This window comes from Protopterus annectens, chromosome 11.part0 (assembly GCF_019279795.1).
Source record: "Protopterus annectens isolate FY-2018-M chromosome 11.part0, PAN1.0, whole genome shotgun sequence".
NCBI lineage: Eukaryota > Metazoa > Chordata > Ceratodontiformes > Protopteridae > Protopterus > Protopterus annectens.
In genome coordinates this window covers 452,340,105-452,366,915 of record NC_056745.1, presented here as the reverse complement: position 1 = coordinate 452,366,915, position 26,811 = coordinate 452,340,105, and the positions used below count along the sequence as shown (strand labels likewise).

The 26,811-nt window shown below is 38.6% G+C and overlaps 1 protein-coding gene across 1 annotated transcript in view; it reads left to right on the top strand.

The window, feature by feature from the left end:
- Nucleotides 1–26,811, top strand: part of LOC122814953 (lens epithelium-derived growth factor-like) — a 668,706-nt gene that overhangs the window by 299,664 nt on the left and 342,231 nt on the right. Inside the window, exon 6 of the mRNA XM_044087212.1 lies at nucleotides 11,879–12,115. Within this exon, the coding sequence (XP_043943147.1) occupies nucleotides 11,879–12,115 (237 nt within the window). The remainder of the gene's footprint in view (nucleotides 1–11,878; nucleotides 12,116–26,811) is intronic.

Below are 26,811 nucleotides of genomic sequence, written 5' to 3'. Positions count from 1 at the left end.
CAAGTAGGATAAGCGTATCCTCCCAACAGAACAAGGAGGTTTAAATTACCTGATTTGAATGAATATTTCAGAGCTACACAATTAAGCTCTTGTATAAAACACACGCAGAAAACTACTATTCAGAGTGGAAAGGGATGATGAAGCAGGGGGATAATTCAAGAAATAGAGAAAGGATGGGATTTTGTATGCAGATACTTGAGAATAACAACAGTCATACAGAATATTATACCCATTAAGTTGCAGAAACTATACTAAGACAACATGGGAATGGATAAAGATTCTGCAGTTAGGGATGAATGCAATTAGGGGTACCAAGAATAGACAAGTGGGGGGCTGGATTTACTGGTGGAAGCTAGCAAAAGAACCAAGGTACTGGGAACAAGTAATTAGAGAACAAAAGGTAATAGAATGAGAATAGGCAAGAAGATTGGATTGCAGGCTAGTGATTAGCTTCCCTATTAGGGATTGATATCAGAATACAGACAAAGGGGAATCCTAAATGAAAGACTAGTTGCTTTTAATTGAATCTAGAAAAGAAGCTGCTGTTAAAAATGGATAATTAGTAGGGCACATAAAATATTGCACACTAATTATAGGAATCAATTAGAAGTAAATTAAATTAAATTAAAAGGAGGAGAAGTAGATATGCAATTCATAAAGAAACAATAGGAGGACATATGCATGGCTCTCAAATATGTAACAAAGTCTAGAAGATATAGGACTTTTGCCTGGAAGTGTTTGTATAGATAATTTTATACCCCAGGTAGACTCCAAAGAATTTTTCCTCAGGTAGATGGCAAATGTTGGAGGTGTGATAGACAAGAAACAGCTAACTGAGAACATATGTTGTGGAAATGTAATGAGTTGGCAGACTTTAAAAATTCCCCAAAGAGTACTCTGTCAGGAATACTGGGTGAGCAAATGAGAAAGGAAATTATATTTTTGAACTGGGATAAAAGATCTGAATCGCCTAGGCACAGTAAGGCCTTGTTACATATTCTTCTGGTAGCTGCCAAAAAAGCAATTACTAGAAAATGGAAATTAAAATCTAACCAACTATACTTGAATTACTGAATATTAACAGAGATAAAAACAGAAAGTGGGATCTTTAGAAAAGGGTAGGAGTAAATTACATAGAAAAAATGGAAATTGTGGGAACAATACATGCAGAAAAATGTTTTGGAGAAGGAAGGGGGTTTAAGATAAGGCGGGAAATGATTAATTTATGTAATGTTGCTTAGCTCATACATCACATATATTGTTATACATCCTATAATGTTTGTAACTGTGAAGTTGTTAAATTACTTTTGTATAAATGTAAGCTTGCCTTTGTCACAAATGATAATTCAATAAAGATGGTTTAAAAAAGGTTTCTCTGGGTTTAATTTCTCCAAGTCTTTTGGGTTTCTAATACCATGACGGGAATGAACACCATCCAGTAGCCAAAATATGATTAAAGTTCATGAAATTAGTATTGTTTCAATCATTGTTGTTAGCCAGAAGTGCTCTGCGTAGTACCTGCAATATGCCCAGAATTGATTCTTTCAGTAATTCATACGGAGTTACATGTAACATTAGTATATCTAAGTACGGCTGCAAAATCTTTTTATAAGACCCATTGTTCCTACTACTGTTGAAACTATCTGGGTGTCCTTCTTTCATATTGCTTTTATTTCTGCCTGTAAATCTTGGTATTTTATGACTTTGTATCTCTCTGTACATAAGAGACTGTAGTCACTGAGTGCAGCAATTTCAATGATCAGTGCTATCTTTTTCATAGATTTTCTTTTCAAGGGCTACTGTATCAGGTTTTGTCGCAGCTGTGTTTTGAACTGTTGGTAATGCATGATTCCATGTGATATAAACTTCATCATTTTCTCTAATGCTTTGTGGCTCATATTTCCATGCTTCTCAGCTACTTCAATATTATAATGTTTGCTAATCCCTAATGCAACAGTCTTGCTACATTATTATGCCTTTCCGTATACAGTCATTCTACCATTAGTGTATCACACCTAGGAGCAAGATGTGCGACTGTTTCCAATTCTGTTTTACAAAACCTGCATTTGTCTGTTTACCCACATGTTCAGTGGACTTTGTAAACCAACATGTATGTAGTACATTATTCTGGGCCGCCAGTATTAACCTTTTGTCTTTTGGTTTAAATACACTTCTCCTTAACCATTCTGGCATTTGGTCCTGATCGACTTGCGGCTGCTCCAAGAATTTTCTATACTTGCAACTGTATTTATGCATTTTCCACATTTCTTGCCTTCTCATCTGATCCTTCAGCTTATATTCTTAATTTTGTTATTTTGTTTTTGGGCACATTCATTTGGTGCCTTATTTTTATCTTCTTCTGGTTTGATTTCCATTCCCACATAACACCGATATGCTTTTGCTAAACTAAGCAGTGAAGTCATCTTAGACTTATTCTCCTCATGTTTTAAAACTTTCACTACATTTGGATCTTGTGAGTCAGCAGATATGTATGCAGTCCTACAATTGCAGCTTTGTACATGCAATCTATTTCAAGGAGGTCCATACCTCCTTCAGAACGGGGAATATATAATCTTGGTATACACTGATTTTATAAATCCTTTGATAAGCATGAAGCATTTTCTCGTTTTCCTGTCCAACTTATCCAAAACCTTTTGAGCCCACTCAGTCACTCTAAAACTGTAAGTTAGGACAGGAAGAGCAAATTGGTTTACAGCTTGGACTTGGCTCCTAGATGTCAGAGCAGGTTTCAGTATTACTTTTAGTCTTACTAAGTTTTATTTGCATTTGTTAATGTTTTATTGTTGATCCTTCATCAATTCCAAAATAGTTATATACTCCCTCTTGCTCAAGTTCCTTTACATCACATTCCTGTCCTAGACTGATATTTTCTTGGTGCTGAAGCATTCCTGCTTTAAAGGTTGTTTTAGTACTTTATCAAGACCAAATTACATTCTTATATCACCTGAGAAATTACATTCTTATATCATTTGAGAAAGTTTTGACCACTTGTAGTTGTGCTTTCAGTTCCACATCTGACAAACTGCACAATTTTAAATCATCCACGAAAAGAAGATGAGAATTCGTTACACTTTGTTGTTTTCTGGAAGCTGAATTGTAACCATGACCTAATCTGTTAAGTAGACAGCTTAATGGGTTAAGTGGAAGACAGAAGAGCAGTGGTGGCAATGAATCAGCCTGGAATATCCCCCTTTAAATTTTTATCCCTGGAGTAATAATTTGTCTTTTATTATGGCTTGACTGCATAGTGGTTTACCACTGTTTCATGGTCACTGTAATGTAATTGATCACTACGTAGGGTGTATCTTATACATTTTAAGCACTCTTTTATCCATGATGGGATGCTGTCAAATGCCTTTTTGTAGTCTCTCCATGCCATACATCAATTCTCCCCCTTTTTGCAGTTCTACATTATGACTTTATTTACAAACGAATGATCCTTTGTTCCATATGATTTTCTTTTGTTACCCTTTTGTTCTATTGCCATGAATGAGTTTTCTTTTAAATTACTATAAACTGTGTCAACATCAGTTCCAGTGTATAAGTTTATACATTGTTGGAAGGCAAGTTACTGGCCTATAGTTTTTAGGATAGCTTGCAGATTCACTTTTACGGAAGAGTGTTCTTTTTTTTCTATTCACCAGGATGGCATCTGTTTGGGGTGCACACATAAATAGTTCTTACTCATGGCTAAGTCTTCATTTAAAGATGTTAATACTTTTAGCCAAAAGTTAGTGCATTTGGGCCTGGGGTTTTCCGTTTAGGAGCTTTTCTTAATTTTGTTTCAGTTTATTTAGCTGTTACTTCTTCCCATTTCATATCCTGTACATTTTCACTTCTTATTCTTTTTTTTTTTTTGTACTTTTATCCATTCAGCATCTTTGTTATGTTCTACAGGATCTTCATAGATATTTCTCCAAAATGTGTCTATTTCTTCTTTTTTTGGTGCTGTTTCTAGTCCTTTTGACTTGTTTTGCAATTATTTAAAAAACTTTTTGGGTCATTAATAAATTGTTTATTTTGATTTTGTACTTTTCCTTTATATTTATCTGCATATCTTCTAAATTTTTCTGCCTGTGCTGATAGCTTTAGTTTATATTTGCAATATTGTACAATAGATCCTGATCTGTTCTGTTAGGGCACATTGCTTTTTCACATCTATCTTTCTGAGTATTTTTGTTTATCCGTTCCCTCCTCTGTACTCTTCTAACTGTGACACTTCTAGTTTTAATTGCTTTATACTTTTCTCTGTTCGATACTTCCATTATGACATTTTGATCTTCCTTTCCCTCCCTTACTGCCTGCCCTGTTTTTTGTTTACTGTTGTCTTGTTATTAATTTAGCTGCACAGTAATATATCCAATTTAATTCTGTTATATTGGGTCTATACTGAATCAGCGAACGCTTAAAGTGAACGCTGATTCATCGACCCTATTTCAGCGAACGCTGAAAATCAAAAACCCACACACAGCATTTTTTTTCTCGAAAAAAAATCTGGGCCAGTTTCTGGTTTGCAGATGTTCTTCATCTCACATTGCTGCAGTCCTTACACTTGGGTAGTCCGCTGTCCTCGGTCGGCCCGAATTCCAAAGTCTTGGTCCAGCGTCGGTTGTTGTCGCATTTGACTGACATCAGTGAGGCAGGGTATATAAGACACAGCCGGCGCCATATCCTCAGTCTTTTTGCCGCATGGTCCGATGCAGAAGCAGTTGCAAGTGCCGGTTGGCCAGCTCCTGTATTTCGATTTGGAGTTTCAGACCGAGTCAAAGTTGGCTAAGTACCCTGTTGGGGAATATTTTAGTTTTTCTTGCCTCAGTGGTTTACCGATGTCAGAAAAAGTGAATAATTGCATTTCTTGTGGGAAACAGATACCACATAAGGACTACCATACTTTGTGTATTCCTTGTTTAGGCCCTGACCACGATGTTGTTGGCTGTCGCTTTGTGCTAGATTTAATAAACGCACTATAAAGAGAAGGTTGGATTGTGCCCAAGGTTTCTTTGGTAAAGCATTTGATTATAAAATGCCGCCAGATGCTCCGACTACCGCTTTGTCCAAAACGCAAGGACAAAGCAATTAAGTCCATGGTCTAGACACCACGCCAAAACCGCTACGTGGTCCGGTTCTCAGCGAGTGCCTATGCAGTCCCTGACTACCGGACATCTCTTGGTTCCCAGGAGAGACTTTGTTATTGCAGGATGTGGCCTCTCAGGAGGCAGGTCAGGCTGAAGGGGCTTCAGGTTAATGTGGACAGGTCCACTCCCTTCCTATGGTGGTTAGGCCCTCATCTTCTGTTTCCAAGGCCTTTACTAAGTCCAAATCAGGCCAGGTTTAGCTTCAGTTGGTGTTACCCCTAGTTCTTCAGGAACCATGCCTAAAAACAGATGCTTAAAATGGCAGAAGATTTGATTACTTTGATTAGGGGTTCTTTGCCCCTCCTGATAAGAGGCCCAGGGTGGAGCCTGAGCTAGAGTTTTGAGCAGGGCTTCATGTTTCAGGACACTCTGATGTAGAAGAGCAGTCTTATCCTTATTCTGATTCTGATGTGGATGATTCCACTCCTTCTGCTTCTCCTCCTGAGGATTTTTCTTTTCAGAAACTCTTCATTCCATGAGGGAGCATTTTAATTGGGAAGGTCAGGACTTCTCTGATTCCAGGAAAAGGCTTAGGGAATTTTTTTGTTACCCCAGCACAGACCTTTGGCTATACCTCCTGTTTTGGATGTAGTGGAAGATGTTTATTCAGAGGCTTCTCTTAATCCTGATTCTCTGCCTCCTGCTCCTGTTAAGCCTGATAGGTATTACAGAGTGCCTAACTCTCATAAGTATCTTTTAAAAGTCCTAGGGCAGACCCAGAAACCATTTCTCAAGGCCTAAAGGTGTTGAAGGCTTCTGTTGCTAAGAATCCGGTTCCTGCAGATAAAGAGGCCAGGGCCTTGGATAGATGGGGAAAGAAAGTTTATACTTCTTCCACTCTAGCTATGAGGGCTTTGAATTGCCAGTTTCACATGTTGAAATATCAAAACTATCTCCTTTCACAATTGAAGTCTAAAATGGTTGATGCTCCTGAACAACCAGATTGATTGTAAAGAGTTACAAGATTTAGTACATGTTTCTGAACAGGTGGGTAAGCATTCTTTGCAATGTGGTTTTGATGCTGTACAGGCCTCGTCTAGGGTGGCTGCCACTGGGTCAGTTCTTCGTAGGCATGCCTGGCTGAGGGATCAAAATTTGCCTGACCATGTTAAAACAAGGATTTTGGATGCTCCTTTACAATCTGATGTGTTGTTTGGTTCTCCTGTTGAGGCAGTTTTAAAGAAAATGGAAGACAAAGCCAAGTCTATGCAGACTGTTAAAGCTTTTTGCAGGTTCAGCCTCCAAAGTTTAGTAGAAATTGGCCTACTAAAACTGGTCCTTTCCTTCTTATGATTCCCAGTCTAGAGGAAGATCTAGGCACAAGGGGCAGAGGTCAATCACAAGGATCTTATAGAGGCAGGCAATGGAGTTCTCCAGCACAGTCTTGGTGAGGGCAGGGGTCAGTCAATACAGGAAACAGACCCAATGACTTCCTACCTTTCAGCTGCCAGTGCCTTCTCAGCTGGCAGCACCTTTGGGAGGAAGGTTGGCACTATTTCAAAGAAATTGGAGTTTAATTACCCAAGACAGATGGGTATTGGATATCATACACCAGAGGCTACAGGTTTTATTTCCACACTCTTGCCCCTTTCAAAGGCATGCCAAACCTGCCTCCTCAAGCAAAGAATAGAGGCTCACAAGCAAATTTCTCTGTTACTCCAAATAGGAAAGCCATACAGCCAGTCCCTATGCCAGAAGTGGGTCAAGGGTTTTATTCCAGGCTGTTCCTGGTACCAAAGAAAGGAACCGACTGGAGACCAATTTTGGATTTATCTATCCTCAACACTTATCTGGACATTCCCAAGTTCAAAATGTTCACATTACAGCAGCTTTTACCTCTGCTGGGCAAAGATCATTGGATGGTAACATTGGATCTCAAGGAGGCTTACCTGCATGTTCCTATCAGACTAAGTTGCAGGAAGATATCTCAGATTTCTTGCTGGTTCAATTCACTATCAATTCTCTGCATTGCCCCTTGGCTTATCCACCGCGCCGAGAGTGTTGTCGAAAGTTCTGGCATCAGTGATAGCTTTCTTCAGGCTTCAAGGAATACAGATCTATCCTTATTTGGATGACTACCTGATTCAAGCTCAAGACAGCAAGTTTCTTCATCATTTGGAACATGTGGCTTATAGCAACATGCTAAGATGCCTGGGGTATACACAATCAACAAATAAAGTCCAGTCTAGTACCCTCTCAGGACATGTGCTTTCTGGGTGCCAGACTGAATACAGCATCCCAGATGGCCTATTTAACCCAGACAAACAGAAGAATCTTTTCCATTACTTCATCAACTATCTCATCAGTCCAGGCTGACTGCAAGGACAGTCCTTCAGGCTCTAGGGTTCATGGCATCTTGTATTCTGGTGCTTCCCAATGCCAAACTGCATATGAGGAAGCTGCAGTGGTATCTCAAAATCTATGGACACAGCACTGCCAGGATCTGGACACTGTCATTCAAATAATACCATGCATTCAAAAGGAATTTCTATGGTGGGCTCAGGAATGTCACCTAAACAAGGGTCTCCCATTCTGCAAGCCTCAAGCAAATCAAGTCATCACAACAGATGCCTCAGACAAAGCCTGGGGAGCTCATCTAAATGGAAAGTGGATACAAGACAAATGTCCCAAAAGGACTACAACATCTACATGTCAACTTGAAAGAGATACTAGCAGTAGTTTGCAATTATAGCTTTCAAGGATTTACTTCTTCCAGGGCAATTATTGATAAGAACAGACAACACAACAGTCATGTGGTACATCAACAAGCAAGGAGGAACACATTCTTATCCCCTATGCAGGCAAGCAATGACACTTTGTGGGAACTTGGCTCTGGAATTACAGCTCAATCTTCAGGCAAGGTTTCTGCCAGGTTTGGAAAACTCCTTAGCAGATGTGTTGAGCAGACAAATTATGGATCCACATGAATGGAAATTGCATCCTCATGTATTTCAGAAATTGACAGTGTCATGGGGAACTCCAGACATAGATCTGTTCGCTTCTCCACTAAACCATCAGCTGCCAAAGTTTTGTTCGAAAAGGACCTTTCATCCAAAGGCTTGGAGAGTGGATGCTCTTTCTTTCAGTTGGAGCAATCTTCAGTGTATGCCTTTCCACCTCTGCCTCTTCTCCCAAAGGTGCTTCTAAAGGTCAGACAGGACAAGCCAAGGATGATTTTAATAGCTCCAGATTGGCCTCGACAACACTGGTACCCATTACTGAGAAGTCTAACACACAAGCCTCCATGGTCCCTACCCTAATTCCTCACCTGTTGTCCCAGGAGGACAGTCATTTGCTCAATGTCAAACTTCACTCTCTTCACCTAACAGCCTGGCATATTCTGTTTTAACACCTCAACAGAGGGTCTCAACTCCACAACAAGTTTTGGATGTGATTTTGGAAGCCAGAAGGCCATCTACTAGAAAGGCTTACTCAGATAAATGGAAGAGATTTTGCTTTTGGAATGCAGAAAAAGGCCTTGATGTTTCTGAAACTAATTTGCCTGTGGCTCTTCAATATCTTACTGAGTTACTGAACAGTGGTTTGTCCTTTTCTTCCATTAAAATTCATGCTGCAGCAATTTCAGCTCACTATGACTGTGACCCACCATTATTTTCTCACCCTTTGTTCAAGCAATTTCTCAGAGGGCTAAGAATATAAGACCACCAAGGAAACAACCAGTGCCTGCTTGGGATCTTAATTTTGTGTTGGAGAAACTCACATTGCCTCCCTTTGAGCCAGCTGCCTCTACTGAGTTGAAATATTTATCATGGAAACAGCCTTCCTTCTGGCCATTACCTCTGCAAGAAGGGTTTCTGAATTACAGGCCCTCATGGCTGTGCAGCCTTTCTCATTTTCCATCAGGATAGGGTTTCTTCAACCAATCCATCCTTTATGCCTAAAGTGGTATCCAGGGTAGCTTTAAACCAAACTATTCATTTGCCTACCTTTTATGCAAATCCTCAAAATAAAGGGAAAGATTTTGCACACTTTAGACATCCACAGACAGTTACGATATTATTTGGATAGAACTAAAGGGTTTAGGAAATCAGAACAGTTATTTGTTTCCTTTGCTGTAGGAGTTCTCAAGGGAAGCCAGTGTCAAAACAGACTATTTCAAAATGGATTGGGTTTTGCATTGCTTTCTGTTATTCCCATCATGGAAAAGATTCCGGCTGGGATCAGGCCTCATTCCACCAGGGCCACAGCTACCTCTACAGCCTTTCAGAGGGGTGGCAACCAAAGATATTTTGGAGGCAGCCACTTGGAGGTCAGTACATACTTTCTCTAGGCATTATCACTACCACCTGCCTTTATTCCAAATCCAGGGCTGGTTTTGCTACTGCTGTGTTGCAGGGCATTCTGGCTCATCCCAGTTCCACCTAGTGCCATCCTCCCTTTACCTCTGCTTTGGGATTCTACCCATATGTAAGGACTGCAGCAATGTGAGATGAAGAACATAGTACAGTTTTGTACCTACCATAAATGTAGATGTTCAAGATCCACAGCTGCAGTACAATTTCCTCCCTCCTTCCCCTCTTGGTAAAGGTGGTTAGGACCTAACCTGGGTTGTAAATATTGTGTATATTGTATATATGGTATATTTAGTGCAACTACTGTGGTTGGTTGTTTGTTTGCATGTCTATAAATATATTTATGTTTTGACCTTCCTTTGGGTCTTCTGACATCTGGGGCAAGAAAAGACTGAGGATATGGCGTCGGTCATGCGCATTTGTACCTTGCCTCACTGATGTCAGTCAAATGCGACAACAACCGACGCGGACCAAGACTTTGATATTCGAGGACCGAGGACAGAGAACCCATATGTTATTACTGCAGCTGTATTAGCACTCGCACATCTACATTTATGGTAGGTACAAAACTGTACTTTTCCTCCACTGTGGTGCGATCTTGGAGTTGGTATATTTAAGTGGGGGGGCACAGCCCTCCACATTAAATACTGTTTTAAGTTTGTTTTTTTTTTTTTTTTTTTTTTTATTATTTGTTTTGTGGAACAGCGATTTTTTTCCCTGGGGAAAAAATCGCTCTTCCGAGTGTTTGGCATTTTCAGCGTTTGCTGAACTAGGGTCAAGGAATAAGCATTCGCTTTTTTAAGCGTTCGCTTATTTAATATAGACCTGTTATATTGCATGCATTTCTGTGAACAATCCTGATTACTGTGTTTGTTTTATCAGACTAATAGGATTTTGGGTGTTATTGACTTTCTATAGTCTGTTTCTTTCATTGATCTTAATATGTCTATCCATCTCTATCAAATCAAGCAACTTTTCCTTTAGATCATTTCTTCTAAACTGGGGGTACATTCTTTGTTCTCCATTTCCTGTGGGCATTCTACAAAAACTTCCAGAGCACACTCTTGTGCAATATTGTTATCAGTTTCATCCTGTGTCATCCCTTGCTCTTTCATATGGTAACTCACTGGCCAATCCACAACATTGACTGTGTCAGAGTTGCCACAGTTTCCTATTTTGTCCCTTGCTGTGCAACTCCAGTTGAACTTTTATACTGCTTTCCTGCTGAAGGCTCCAAAGTGTATGCATATAGCAACTGATCAGATGTTTCCTACTCCACTGGTTTCTCCTTAATATGGGGATTCATTATTCTATCCTGCTGTGTTTATCAGAGTTAGATTTTTCTACATTAACTTCTCCATTACTAATCCTCCTTTCTACTTTCCCTCTTTGTTTTCTTATTTTTGGCATTGTAAACTTGTCTATATCTAGATGCCTTTGCTTGTATTTCTCTTCAGAAACCTGTGATGTTGCTCTTTTTGTATTAATTATTTGAGCTTTCTCCTTTGCATAAATATTGCACCATATTAAATCTTTTTTTTCCCCATGTCCATATTTCTTCTGTTTCTCCTTACTCGGAGGACTCTTTTGTTCCATCATGCTGTGATGTAAGCTGTGCTAGACTTTCTACACTAAATCCTTCACTTCGCAGGTATTCCATAACTTCAACTTCTACTTTTTAACTTCTGCTTTACTAATCTTTTGTCTTATGTTCCACCCTTGTGGTTTTATTTTTTTGTATTGGGAAATTTTCTATATCTGGGTGCCTTTGCCTGTATTTCTTTTCCAATATCGTTGTGACTGCTTGCTCGGGGGTAACTTGTTGACACTAAAGTTAGGTTGTGACTGCTTGCTCGGGGGTAACTTGTTGAAAATAAAGTTAGTTGCAGTTAAGCAGCTGAAGTGTTATCATGGCAGGAACCAGCAGGATGCATTATTGTCTTTGATGAGATCTTTCAGAATACTGTGATAGTGTTACTGGTGGAGAAAATAAATCTTACCTAAGGCCTATTTAATGGGGGACAATAAAAATGCATCTGCTGTTTTCCCCTGAGATTTATGTTCTATTACTGTTTCATTGTACTGTACTGGAGCTGATATAATGTTCAGTTTGCTTCCCTAGAATATCAGATGTAAGATGTCACTTCATAAGAAATAAAAACAGTTTGTCCAGCTCAGCAGTGCATTAGAGTAATAACCAAAGGTGCCTTGATGTGATATAATTTTTACCATTTACCTTCATTTAGATTAGTAAAACAGTACAATGACTGCATAATTGTTAGTATTTATTCATAAAAATAAAGTGATAAGCTGTATTTTCTGTTTCCATTGAGAGTATAGTAAGACATTTTAAAATATATATTTTTCCTGAAACCCGTCTTTCCAACCTTCCATCACTTTTAATTTTAGCCCTCCCACTTAATTTTTTATCCACAAACTCTTCTGGGAAACAACCAAGGAAGAAGAAAGCGACAAAAGAAGAAACAGCCCTCCAAACTACTGGAGAGATACCAGCTAAAAGACAAAAGGTATCCAAACCACAGAACCCCAGGACAGATGTAACAAAGGAAGGGAAGCAGAAATCAAAGGAAGGGAAACAGAAGTCAAAGAAGATAACACTGGAAGATCAGCAAAAGACTGTATCAGGTAAACATTTACTACATTCACAGAATAATTGCCTTTGAATCAAGCAACCATACTGACTACTGGATTATTTTAAATATCTTTGTAATCACTACTTCCTTCCATCCATACTCATGAGTCACATCTGACACATGTACCTATCCTGTGAACAGACGCTACCTTATATGGAGTTACCTATGCAAGTGAAGAAGGGAAGTAGATGACTAGGCCTTTCTTCCTTACCATTCACCACCTAACATTGTTTCAAACAGTGTGCATTACATGCTGATCACAGTAATGTGCTAAAACCTACATAAAATGAAATAGAGATGACAAAAAGAAAAATGGCCATTGTGTGAGTTTTGGGCTCCTTTTTATTCCTCAGAATTCACCATAAGCTACCCCCAGGTCCTTTCTGAATCTGGGACATCACCACTCTGTTGCCAGGGTCTGCTTTTTTCTAATTCCCCATCCATCCTACCTGCACTCAGTAACGCTCCCAGGGCGGGAGGTGTAATGGGCATCACTGATGAACTGCTCCTCACTTTCGCAAGTGGTTGACACCAACATGATGCCCCAACCACCCTCAGGCAGCACTGGGTGGTTGTTTCTTAGATCTCCACCAGAGAAGTCAGACCAAGAATGTGTGACTGGGAAGTGTGCATTTCCCTTCTCTCCCTTAGGATCAGCACACTTCTCCTGTCTGTCTGCACCATTAAGCGATCTTGCTACTATTTGAACTTGGGTCACCTGGGCTGTACTCAGGGCTTTATCCTTTTATGCCACCAGTGCAGCCTAAAATGTTTTCTTTTTGCAGGTTTCCCACATGCAGTAGTAACTTTGGATGCAGCCTTTTCTTTGAATTTATGACTGGTTCAAATGATATGGTATTTGAAATGATGAAGTCACCAGTTTTTATTGCTTACTTGCTGATTAGACTTAATATTGCAATATGAAAGAGAGTAGTCAGGATAATTTTCTATTTTTTCTTTGTTATTTAAGACAGAAAAGCTACATCTGAACAATGGCTGCTTTATTGCAAATGTTTTCTTAATGTAGTTTCAAAGAGATTGTGTTCAATTCAGAATAGCTTAAAGATTATAAAGAAGAGTGCACAGAGGTAAAATCTTGGACAGCTGAACAGGGTTCCTGGTGAATAAATTATGTAAAGCAGCAAATAGCGGTAACAAAATCAACAGAAATTGTGTAATATAAGTAAGAAGGAATTATATAAAATAGTAGTGAGCTGTAGTTCACGGACTTACAGTGATGCAATAAACAGAACAAGATTTCTGCAGTCATTGTGTGACTTGAGAGTAGAATATTGTTCTTCAGATTAGATATTAAACCAATGTCCCGTTTGATTGAGTTGGTAGTAGCTAAGGTGGATATAAAAGATTCCATGGCACCTGACAAAAAGAATTTGGGAAGTTTCCTGAATCCCTGACCTGATTTTGTCTAGTAGTATAAATACCAGCTTGATTCTCCCTGAAAAGAAGCCACTGGCCTAGTGGGACTAACCAGGTCAACAAAGAATAAATTAAAAATAAATACATACATACATACATACATAAATAAAGAAGGCATCTCCTGAGAAAGATTTAGTCTTGCTATTAGCTTTAACCACTTAATATACAGAATTATAAAAACCTAAAGAAAGGAACTCCAGTGACCGCAGCACCTCACTTCATTAAAACAACTTTAGCCCTTGCCCTTTCATCCTAGATACAATGGACTTCTTCAGAATACTCATCCCATGAAACCTCACCCTTTTATAGCACTAAGAATCCACATGGCTTACATAATTATAGCTTAATTGTCAAGATTTAAAGAAACATGACATAAGAAAATGACCACCAGCACTTATAACAGTATAAAGATATACAAAAGAATGATTAAAAAAATCTGTATGAAATAAAACACAACTCAAATAAGCATGCTTATTTGCCCAAGATAAAAACAATCTAAATTAAATATCACTAATGCACTAGTCCCTAAATGGCAAGCATAGCTTTCATCTTCAATACACTGCTAACTGATACCATGTCATTCAATCCTGGAAAAACAGTGACATTGTGTTTCATTTGCCACCTAAGTTCCTTATACTCAAAATATTAATCAGATGGTCCTCCCCTGGATCCCAGGGTGATGTGGTCAATAGCAATGTATTTAAATGATTGAGAGGGGCAATTTTTGATACGCTTAAACAAGGAGTTCCTCTCGTCCCCACATGAAATGTCATACTGAGGTTGGTAAGTCCTGTTCCTCAGTGACCTTTTTGTTTTTGCTGTATAAAAACATCGACACATCTGACACTTTGTCACATAAACTATTCCTTTGCTGTCACAAGTACCTACATGCAAGTTAAACAGTCCCGAAGCTCTCAAAATGTAAATCAGATGCTTTGAGAATGAACCTAAATTGTGAACAGTTGCCACATTTAACCATGACACCCTTGAACTTAACAATAGGGTGTCTCTCCAACAGAGGTTTAAAACAAATGTCCTTGCTATAAACAACTACTGGACCTTGGCCCACTTTGTTATAATACTCATGCTCTACCCCAAAAAGGCACCAGTTCTCACAAATAATACTCCACTTTAAATTGTAAGTTGTAAGGTAACACCAGGGCTTTCCAAAAATTAAGTTGTTTTTCAGAAACTACAGGGTCTCCACTCATGGGGCTGCATGAGTTACTGTTCATAGTACCTAAAAGGGAGAAAAGTATCCCTGATGTCTCTTTCTCTCAACTTCCTTGAAAATATTATTTAAGAACAATTCAGGGTAACCCCTTCTTTCCAACATCCCCCACAATTTGTTACATTTCTCTTGAAAAGTGCTGTCATTGCTAACCATACCAATCAACCTGACACACTGACCCTTCACCAGTGACTTTTTTTGGTGAAGGGGCTGCTGCTATCAAAATGTAATAAGGAAATGGAATGTGTGGGTTTTCTGTTGAGTGTAGAGTCAAGTCTTTGAAGTAATCTAGCCTTCACAGTAGAAACATCCAAATAATTAGCCATGTCTTACTGCACATCCATAGTGAACTTCAGAAAGTGAGTAGTGCTATTTATAAACTAGAAAAAATGGTCCAATCTATCTCTGGTATCTCTCAAAAAGATGATTATGTCATTATATTCCTGATAAAAGAGACAAGTAGGCTACACTTCTCTGCACTTCTCCTTCCACAACCTGCTCCTCCATTGTAGAAGCTGCTACATGAACCTGGGTCACTGAATCACGGTCTGTGCTCCATCCCTCTTTGCCATCAAGCCAGGCAGGTAGATAGCTGCATCTTTGCAAATAAGTGTTTTTGTGCACAAATGAACTGTTGCAACCATTCAGTTGTGTAATTGTGCAAAGCAGAAAAAATATGTACATAGATGTGTCTGTATGTATATAATGCACTTATATATATATATATATATATATATATATATATATATATATATATATATATATATATATATGCATGCATATATAAGTATGGATCTGTGGCATTACACTGAATGTCTATATCTCCAAAGCACATAATATTGATCTCAAAAGACTGAACCTCACCTCAGTAAAAACAAGCAGAAAAAAATAAAAGCATGTTTTATGCAGGGGGCCTTTGCCCCCCCTCCCTTTACTTATATATACCAACTCCATGATCGCACAACAGCAGGAAAAGGGTAAATCCCCATTCCCTGCTGTACTGTGATCTCAAAGAAATAGCCATTGGCATTTTCGATCATGTGGGATTTTGATATGACTAGTAAGTAAAAACAAAAAAAAAATGACATTCTAACCACTCACTGTAATAAATGGATTGTGTGTGTGTAATCCCTAAATGCAAAAATAATCAATGTAAATCATACCATAAAAAGTAGCCAAAGTCACACACTCTGAAACACACACACATACTGAATTCAAGTTCAGACTCGCTGAACATTTAAAAAGCATTGAACTAGAAAAGCCAAAGCAAAAAAAAATTCCTAGCTGTAACAGCCTACACACAACATCAAAAGACAGTACAACTTAACACCTTCTACAACAACAAATACTAAATAAATAAGCACTCAACATAGACTTTTGCATTGGGACAAGTCCCCCTTCACTATCCAAGTGACAGACTATGACCCACACCACTGCACTCCCAAAAGGGGAGCTATGCTACCTCTCACCAAGACCTGCACCACCTCACAACTGCCAAGATGGTTGCAGACTGAGGAACAGTTTAATTTCAGCTTTCCCAGTGTGAAAACAGAAACTCATAAGCAAGGGCCATTGAAACTGTTACTAGGGTAAAATTCAATCACTGGTTATTAATTACCTTGACTGAATGCAGCAAAGAAAATTCTGGAGAACGAGAAAGAAAATCAGCCAGAAAAGGTGAAGAAAAAACACTGGCTAGAAGGAATCCTACAACTGTTCAACAAAAAGCAGTTCAGGTTTCAGCTATAATACAGGAAATGACTTACCATTTTGTAGTGTAAAGATAAATCAGATGTACTTAGACGTATGTGAAATAAATGAAACTTTGAATAATGTATCGACTGAAATAACAAACGGATGAAAAAAAACAATAGAAGAAGCTGTAGCTATTCAGATGAACTGGTAAAACTGAAACATTCAGAGGCTGAAATGAAAAAAGACTGGCTGGGTGTAACTCTTAAGAAGAACTGCTTCACAAAATAGTAATGTTGGAAGATGGAGCATGCAGAGGAAAACCTGAATTTATTTGCTGTACCAGGGAAATTGGAAGGAACCAGACTGTATTAAATTTATGAAAGGACAAATAACTAAACTGGTTTCCCATAGAAGGATTTATTAATTGGAAGAGCACATCTTGTGTAAGCTCCATACTTGTCCATGAGAAAACAGCTAAGACCTATATTAGTAAAGGTGCAATCATACCAACAGAAGAAGTTGATCCTGACAAAACTGGGACAGAAAGGAAAAGTATTACAAAATTCAGGCAGCAAATTATTTGTGGAGAGTGATTATTCCCTGTACACAAGACTGAAGAGAAACAAGTTTATCCCAGCATCGGAGTGTCAGGAGAATGGTGTGAGATTTAAGCTGCTGGATCCAGTTGTCTTTAGCATATAGTTTTTTTTTTCTGTAGGATCAAATACATTTTTGATGTAGAACAGGTTAAGGAGGAAATTTAAAAAAAAGTCCATCAAAAAGTGAGCCAGCAAGCAGAATGGGACTCTACTTCTCCTTCTTCTGGCAACAAAGCACGTCAAGAGACATTGCCAATGAAATATCTTCCAGTGTTCCAAAGAAAAATGCTTAACAGACAGAAAAAATACACGAGTTGACTAGAAGAATTATGAGTACACTGAACTTGAACCAGAATCTGGTGACTGTCATTGGATAACATCAGGGAGAAGAACTGTAGTACTAAAATTAGTGAACAAATGGAAGACTACAAAGCATCAGTCACATTTGTGAAATAATGGTTTTACAAGAAAAGGTGGCTGAGGAAGACTGGAATTTTGATGATTTTAAAGCATATACAGTACTTTGTCATTTACATTTATAAGGACACTAAAGGCTAAACTTTAAGTAAAACAATTCTTGTTCTTGCATCTATATTATTTATTTCATGGTATAAATTGAATATTATATTGTAAAGCAGTTTTGTATAGTTTGCAGTCAGGGGTAATTTAAATGTATGGATATGGGGGTGTCTTCAGTGACTGCTGTACATGTTAAAAATATTAAAAAAAACACTTTTTTCTTAGTTGTAAGGTATCTAGGCTTAACACCGTATCAAGATAAAGACGGCTGAACAAGTTAATGTAACGTGATTTTGTCTGCTGGGGTGGAGGTGGAGTGTAAGGGTACTGATTTTATTATATGTAGAATTAAGATCATTTCCTTTGTTTTTACAAGGGTGGATGTCTCGACTGAGACATTTTTTTAAAACAAATTGGCTCTAAAGATGAGACACTGATGAAAATCATAGAGAATGCTGATTCTTTTTGCATCTTCAGTGTTATCTTTTTTCCTATTAGCAGTTGTGGTCAGTGGGAGATGCAAATTGGTCTGCTGAAGGCAGTTGGCCAGAAAAACTCTTTACATTGTGTTCTAAATGAAATGCCCAGAGATTCCTGCAAAGTTTTTTTTTTCTTATTGCTGTTAAGCTGTCTGCAGGTGCAAGCAACATTGAGAGCTCTGAGCATTCTTTGCAAAGAGAATTGCAAGATTTAAGAGTGTATTAGCAAACGGTTCAGTGAAAAATAAAGTGTGAAACTGGAAGAAGTCAATTAGTTTGGTTTTGTGAAGGGTAGATCATGCCTGCTCAACTTGGTTGACTTCTTTGAGTCAGTCACCAGAGCTGTGGATGAAGTCAAGGTGGTTCATACAGCCTACCTTGATCTGGCCAAGGCCTTTGATACCATTCCCCACTCAGGAATCATAGAAAAACATACTAAGCTAGGCATCAACCCCTATATCACTAGGTGGGTTGCAAACTGGCTCACAGATAGAACCCACAGCGTGAAAGTAGCTGACTCCAAGTCAGACTGCCGACCAGTCATGAGTGCAGTTCCACAGGGTTTGGTCCTGGGTCCTCTCCTGTTTGTTCTCTGAAGTCCAGGCCAACACGAAGGGACTCTGGCTGACAAAGTTTGCAGATGATTGCAAGTTGGGAGCTATTATTAACTCCCCAAGTGATGTTGACATCCTACAGAAAGGCCTCAATGAGACCAATGACTGGTGTCAGAACCATGGCCTTAAGCTCAATGCCAAAAAATGTGTCTTCATCCCCATTGGGAAAAACCCTTGAATTGCCACATTGATGGTAGTCCACTGAACACAGAAGGCGTTATAAGAGATCTGGGAACACAGGTTGACAACAACCTCTTTTTTGACCACCACATTGCCACTGTGGTCAGAAAGTCCTTTTATGTGGCACAGCTCATTACTAAGGGTTTTGAATCCAGGAAGAAAGAGGTCATTGTCTCCCTGTAATCTTCCCTCATTAGGCCGGTCATTGAGTACAATGCCCCATTTGGCATGTACCTCACTACACACCTGCAACAACTGGAGAGGCCGTAAAAGTACCTCACAAAGGGGATCCTAGGCCTTAAACACTTGTCTTATATGGACAGACCAACTATTCCTGGTTTGATATCGCCTACTTAAAGGCGATCTCTGCTTGACTTACAAAGCCATGTCTGACCCAGCACTGTTAGAACTGCTACATCTAAAGAAGTCCCAATCCCTCTGCACCACAATCTCCAGAGACATCCTCATTTCCACAATCAACAGAACATGTTGGAGGGACAGGTTCATAACCCAGAGACTGCCCATGCTATGGAATAGAGTTCCCATACATGTCAAGCAGAGCACCTCACTGGCCCTCTTCAAGAGAAATCTTGATGAGTGGATGGGAAATAGAAAATTCACCCCATTGATCACTCCAGTGGCTCTATTTGACAGAGGCACTAGGAACTAAGGTTGGGTGGCATGATGCCAGGGTAATCCTGTGGGCTAGGCTTGTAAAGGCTCCAGGGTCATTTGTCTAGTACACACCTATAAACCTATGAGCCTGTAAGAAATAGTAGCCTCCTCAACAGCCTTAATAGTTTAATGTTTTAAACAGAACCGTGCACAATTTAGTTTATTTAACAGTAGCCAGTACACTTTTTTTCTTGGATCTAAAAGTTTGTTAGATGAAACAATGCACCCTGTTTTTCACATCTGGGAGGGGAATACAAATAAGAAAAGTACACACAGCAATTAGTATAAGAGGGCAACACGCAATGTAATATGTGCTTTGGCATAGGTAACCTTAATTTTAGATTAGGTAATGCTTTTAGCTGCAGTCATTGATTTGGTGTAGGGTTAAACTGAAGGGTTAAACTTCATTTGTGTAAAATGTACATAGTTCTGTGTGTTTATTCTAAATTAATAGGGGATGTGGGGTTGAAAATGTATTTAGTTTTTTTATTTGATGGTTTCATTAGAGCAAAAAAAGTCTTGAAAAATATGACATGGGTTCAAATGGAGATGAGAAGAAACAGCTATACAAAGGATCAGCCTGCCACAAAGTGTGTGCATGTAAGGCAAAGGTTGGAATTACACATTCAAAAGAACTGTCATGTATACTACAAGGGAGCAACAGCTTTCTATTATAATGGCAACTCTGTCCATATTATCTTGGAATGTGAATGAATTTATAGATAAAAAGGAAGGAGTACTGAATGATATTAAAAAATGTAGGATACAAATAGCAGCATTGCATAAGATGCATTTAGATAGAAAAGAGCATATGAATTTGACAAAGAAAGGAATTCATGATGCATTTTCAGCTGAATAGTGGTGCAGTGGTAGCGTTGTCGCCTCACAGTAAGACGCTGTCCGGTTTGATTCTCAGCTAGATCATCTTCTGCGTGGAGACATGTGTGAATGGGCGTACCTTCGTTAAAGGTTGTGCGTCAGGGCTGGTAACTCGGCATGTAAAAATCAATTACCAATCCTTAGCGGACCGGAGTTCCGCTGTGGCAACCCCTAACCGGGAAAAGCCGAAAGACACAACAATCTGGAATAAAGTAAAAGAGAGTAATAATACTAATTGTTGGAGTACCTCCAATACTGATAGAAGATTAATCAAAAGACAACAATGTTAGGTTTGTGGTAGTAAGGGGCCATTGGCAAGGGAGGGGAAGTATGCTGACATGTATTTATATTCTATCAAAAGCTGCTCTTATGAAGCATAAGACAATTTGGGGAGAAATCAGTTTTCAACAGGGAATATTATTTCTAGGTGGGTACTAGAACTTGATTGATATCACTGTTAAGGTAATCAAGAAAAGTCAGCTTTATTTGAGGATGATATTATTTTGTAGGTGATAAATCCAGAAAGGGACATTACTGTGTTGTGGAACATTTTTTAGACAGTTTAAAGTTTTTTTGGGATATAAAATTAATGATGATAAAACAAAGGCTGTAGCAGTAAATTATGTACCCACCCATGGAATGGTTCAGCAATACCCATATTTATGGAGACATGATAAGATGAGCTATTTAGGTGTATGGATTAAAAAGGATTAATTTATGGCAGCTAAGGATATGTGGGAAGAGACTAAACAGAATATTATACAAAAACTGAGAAACTAGATGCTTTTGTTTATGGATTTTGATAGTAAGATACAAGCATTAAAAGTGTTTTTAGTCCCTTTAGTTTTATATACAGGTCAGGCACATTTTATCAACCATTGCAAAAGTTGTGGACAATAATTTATAAAGAGTTGAATGAATTTATTTGGGAGGGGAGGAGGGCAGGAGTTAAGGGGGATACAGTAATTGTCCCCTTAGAATAAGGGTGTTTTAGGATTGCATAATTCGAAGGGATATTTTAAAGCTACACAGTTAAGGCTTATACATATAACACAAGCAGAAAGTTATAAATCAAAAGTGGAAATAAATGATTTTGAAGTAGGGGGAGTTCAAGAAATGTGGTGGGGGAGCATTTAAGATGCAGATCCTTAAGAGGATAACAATAACCATACAAACCATTATATTCATAAAGTTACAGAAAGTATTCTAAGAACTAAGTCAGCAAGGGAATGGAGAAAGTACATTTTGCCAATGGGAAAGACTGCAAGTATGGGTACAGAAAATAGGAAAGATGGGACTGTAATTTAACGTTGAAAACTGGCAAAGGAACTATAATATTTGGAACAAATAGAGAGGGAAAGGTAATAGAGTAGGATGAGGCGAAGTAGAAGGTTGCACTGCATGTCAGAAACTAACTTTAACTGGGATTGTTATCAGAGTATAGACAAAAGAAAAGGATAGGAGAGTCTTAAGTGAAAGACCAGCTCTAGTAACATTTTTAGTGGCATCTAGAATAGAGGCTGCTGTTAAAAAGGGGATAATTAGTAGGGCATATAAAATACTGCATGATAACTCTAAGAATCAATCAGACGAGGTTAGAAAAGATTGGGATGAGAGACTGAAAAAACAATTTACAAAGCAGCAATAGAAAGACATATGCATGCCTCCCAAGTATGCAAAAAAGTGCAGAAGGCATAGGATTTTTACTTGTAAGTATTTACATAAGTATTGTTACACCCTGAGTAGACTTCAAAGACTTTTCCTCAGGTAGATAGCAAATGCTGGAGGTGTGATCAGAAAGAAAAAGAAAATGGAGAACATGTTTTTGGGAGTATGGTGAGTTTGCAGATTTTAAACTATACTATAGAGAACTCTGTCAGAAATATTAGGGGAGCAAATTGCTGTAACTGAGGAAATGATTATTTTGAGCTGGGTCAGAGGATCTGAATGGCCTAGGCAGAGTAAGGCCTTATTAAGTTAAATTCTGTTCACAGTCAAATAAATTATTAGAAAATGGACATTAAAATGTAAAGCAACTGTAATTGAAGTATTGAATAGCATTAAAGAGATAAAATAATTGGATGTGAGATTTTTAGAAATGGGAAAATTGCATAGAAATAGTGGGAATGATACATCCATAATAATGCTCAAGAGGAGAAGGAGTGAGGTTTAAGAGAATGCAGGGATTTCACAATATATGTAATGTTGGAGTGCATAACAGTTGTTATTAAGAAATAAAACATATATGCAGTGTAAATCGCATGAAAAAATGTTAATGCTTTGCTTTTTAATGCGTTTGTTCCTGTCTCTTCACTGATAATTTAATAAAGGTTTGTAGAGAAACAAACAATTTGTACTATCATGGGTAAAGGGAAAAGCCTAAATCTTGATACAGGCAAATAAAAATATGGCTCATATGAAAAGCAGTGTTTTAGCGATCCACTCAGTATTAAGTACTTAAAATCACAGCACTACACTAAACTAGCAAAACTACAAAAATGCTAAGTAAAACACTATACATATGCATATCAAAAACCTCCCAGTTCAGTACCCTTCATTTTCTGATAACTTTCAGTTTGAACAGCTAACGCCACCTTCAAAAAATGTGATTAAAAAGACATTCAGCCATATAAAGATATTATCAAGTTTTTAGAAACTTGAAAGTCATATGGTAGAGACCATATGTTCGAGTTTCCAAAAAGTTGAATATAAAAAAAAAAATCTACATTTATGTAGGGGGGGAACCCTTGTGAAACCCCCACGTAGGGGCTGCACCTCCAGGATTGCTCATTAGGGAAAAGGGGAAATTCCCCAAACCCCACTGTAACAAGCTCTACATAGAAATGCTTTAGCTGGGAATTTACGCTTTTGCCCATTTTTGTTATCACTCCTGAAAGAACAGTCTTCGAAAAAATTCAGGATGACTGCACGAATCTGTGAAACACTGTCAGAGAAAGTCTACTGTAAACTTTTCTTGAACTGTACATTAAATAATACAGCTCTACACACTTCTTTTGGCATCCTCCCCAATCTTTTCCCTGATATTTTACAAGGCCTCTTTCAAATCCCCTCTGCATACATAGAATTACACTATTCGACTGCCCTGTTTTTTTTTTAAACTCTTCCCTTATCCCAACCATCTCACTAACTAGTTAGGTCTACAGTCCTTAGCTTCCGCTTATATATCTAGGCAACAAGTATGTAGATAAATTACAGATGTCAGTGCGTATTCCTAGGACAGCATTCTGAGCTAATTTTTCACAGTGCCACAGCCATATCCACTGGTTTTTCTTCATTTGCTCTAGCCATGATCCTAGGTAATCCCGCTACTCCTACACTTGCACTTAATAGACTCCACCCAACCACTCCAACAACCCGTCACAGTACCCTACCACTTACTCCTGCAGTTGAAATCAACCACGTGCGTAAGCCCTACATTCTCCCTTACCTCCAAACATATACATCCACACATATGCATTACTACTATGTCATAAACTAAAAACCTACCTCTCTGTCTAACTCACCCACACCCTCATAATCATACTCTGTTAACCAACAATGTTTGTAATACACTGTACAATTATTTTACTATTATTCCCCTCACATATGCCACATCACCCTGTACTAAAACCCTAACAAATATTTACTCCTCAGTCACCTCCACTCCCACATACCTCTCCCAACCCAACAGTTTCTCTAATATCGCCCCCAGCTGTTTCATAATAGTGTAACCCAACACTCGGCTCCTAAACTTTTTACCACTACAAAAACCAAACCCTTCCTTAAACCACTTGCAACTGCTTCCAGAAAAAATGTACTACATACTTATTTCAAAACTACAACTTTGTGGAAACATCCACACAAATCCTGGCCCTCACCCTAACCTATACACTAAGACCTGTCATAAAGACCTTTATATTATAACATTAAACCTAAGAAGTCTCCGGAACAAAATTGCCCCTTCCATGCAAGGATTGACCAACATAAACCGGATATACTAACTCTAACAGAAATCTGGCTAAATTCCCACATAAAAGATTCAGAAATCTTACCACCCAACTTCTGCATAGCTAAGCTTGATAGAACCCAGAAGAAAGGTGGAGGAGTGGTTCTAATCTACCCTAGCACCTTTAATATCACACCTTTTACTAGATGCATCCACACTTTCTCAAATGCTAAGTTACTTATATAATTTCTAAATCTCAATAGGACCAAACCTATCTGTATAATAGTACTTTACCCCCCCCCCCCCAGGACATAACATACATACTTTTGAACACGTAGTTTATTGGGCCTCCCAAACTATTAACCAAGAAACAATCATATTAGGTGATGTAAATATAGGGTGGGTTACATTTTCCTCTCAAAATCCAACCCATAGTATCAAACTGTATGGTTATATCCAAATCGTTAACTCACCCACTCGATACAGTAAAGACTATACCAAACAATCAATATTAGACTGGATTCTTGTATCACATCCTGATAACTTCTCTTCCACTGGCACCCTTTCCAAAAACTTGAGTGACCACTTATGTCATCAGGACCACCACCCAGCAACCAAAAAAACACATCTTAAAAACTGTCCACAATCAAACTAAATTTTCCCAAGATAAGTTCAATGAAATATTAAGGAATATAAAGTGGTCTAACTTGAAACATCTCCCTCTAGATGAAGCAGTTCGATACTTCAACACTATCTTTCTGGGTCTATATTAGATGAGCGACCGTTCCAGTGTTGGAATCATAGATGATTGACATCATATGATCGAATGTCGGAAAGGTCGAAGGTGAAAGTCAACAACTTTTCACATGCAGAATGGGAAATTTTCCCTTTCTGCACTGAAGTGTGTTCTCGGAGTCGGTGTATTTAAGTAGGGGTGTGTGGAGGGTGCAGGGGGGCTTGCCCCCCTGCTCAGAGTGGTAAGGTAAGTTTTTTCTTTTATTTTATTATATAGTCGATGTTTCGAACTTCGCTCATGTGAGGTTTGAAGTTTTGAAACTTCGACTATATAATATAGGCCTTATCTTTCTACATATACTTGTTACCCTGACTCCAATGTGCACAAAAGAGTTAAAAACAATACTGCTCCCTGGTTAATTTAAACATGCAAAAACCTCCTGCTGTAAATAAACCAAAAATGGGGAACATCTATTACTATAAAAACAACTCTGTAACTAACTAAAGAAACAAGTAAACAAAGACAAACAATTGTATTATATCCATATCCAACAACAGCATAAAAATAACCCCCCAAAATTCTGGTCCTCTATCCTCATCCTTGCTCAACCCCTGGACCAAAAAAGAGCATTGCCCCCAGCCCTGATGCCCCACCCCTACAAATAGCAACTGAATTCAACACTGACTTTATTCAATCTATAGCATCCCTAATCTCAAACTCTCATAACCCTCACTCAGCCCCCTCCACTCTTGTTACTAGCATCAATCCTATCTTCTCCTCACTTGCTGACACCCACCTTGAAAAGCACCCATATTCCCTTTCTAATCTTCCAACCAATTTCTCTCTTCAACCAATCCCTGCTAGTTTTATGAAAGAATCTTGCAAAGACTTAAACCTTGCTCTACCCTTTGCTGATAATCTCCCGCCAGAGTATCTTACATTAGCTGCTGACTCTATTGCCTACCCGATCGGCATACTTTATCAACAGATCTATATATGAATCTAAAGTTCCCAGCATCTGGAAGATGTCACACATCATTCCTGTCCACAAAGGGGGATAGCTATTCTATCCCCATATCCAAAATCCTGGAGAAAGGCATTTACCAACAACTAATGCAATTCCTACTACAAAACAACCTGCTTTTCAACACCCAACTTGATTTCTGTCCAGACCACAGTACCTCCACAGCCCTCCTATCATTCACCGACACCGTAAATAGGGCTTGAGACACAAGTCACTTTGGGTCAGCTCTATTCTGTAACCTATCCAAAGCTTTTGAGATGATCTCACACAACTTACTCCTATCCAGACTGTTTGACCTAGGGCTTACACCTGTCACCTTGCAGTGGTTCCATAGCTGTCTAAGCAATAGACAACAAGCAGTAAATATGGCTAGATACTACATCTCCCTTTCTCAACACCCACACTGGAGTTCCACAGGATTCCATCCTTGGCCTCTTACTCTTTAACATCTTTACAAACAGCCTTTACACCTCCTCATCCCCAGGAATTATCATATAATACACTGACGATTTTACTGTCATCTGCACCTCTCCAGCACTTCCTCAACTATACTCCATCACACAACAAGCCTTCACCTTCGTTGAATCCTGGCTTAGTAACTCTCAACTGTTTCTTAACCTCCCCCCCAAAAAAAAAAAAACCAACAAATCTCCTTCTTTTGATGCCTAAAAATC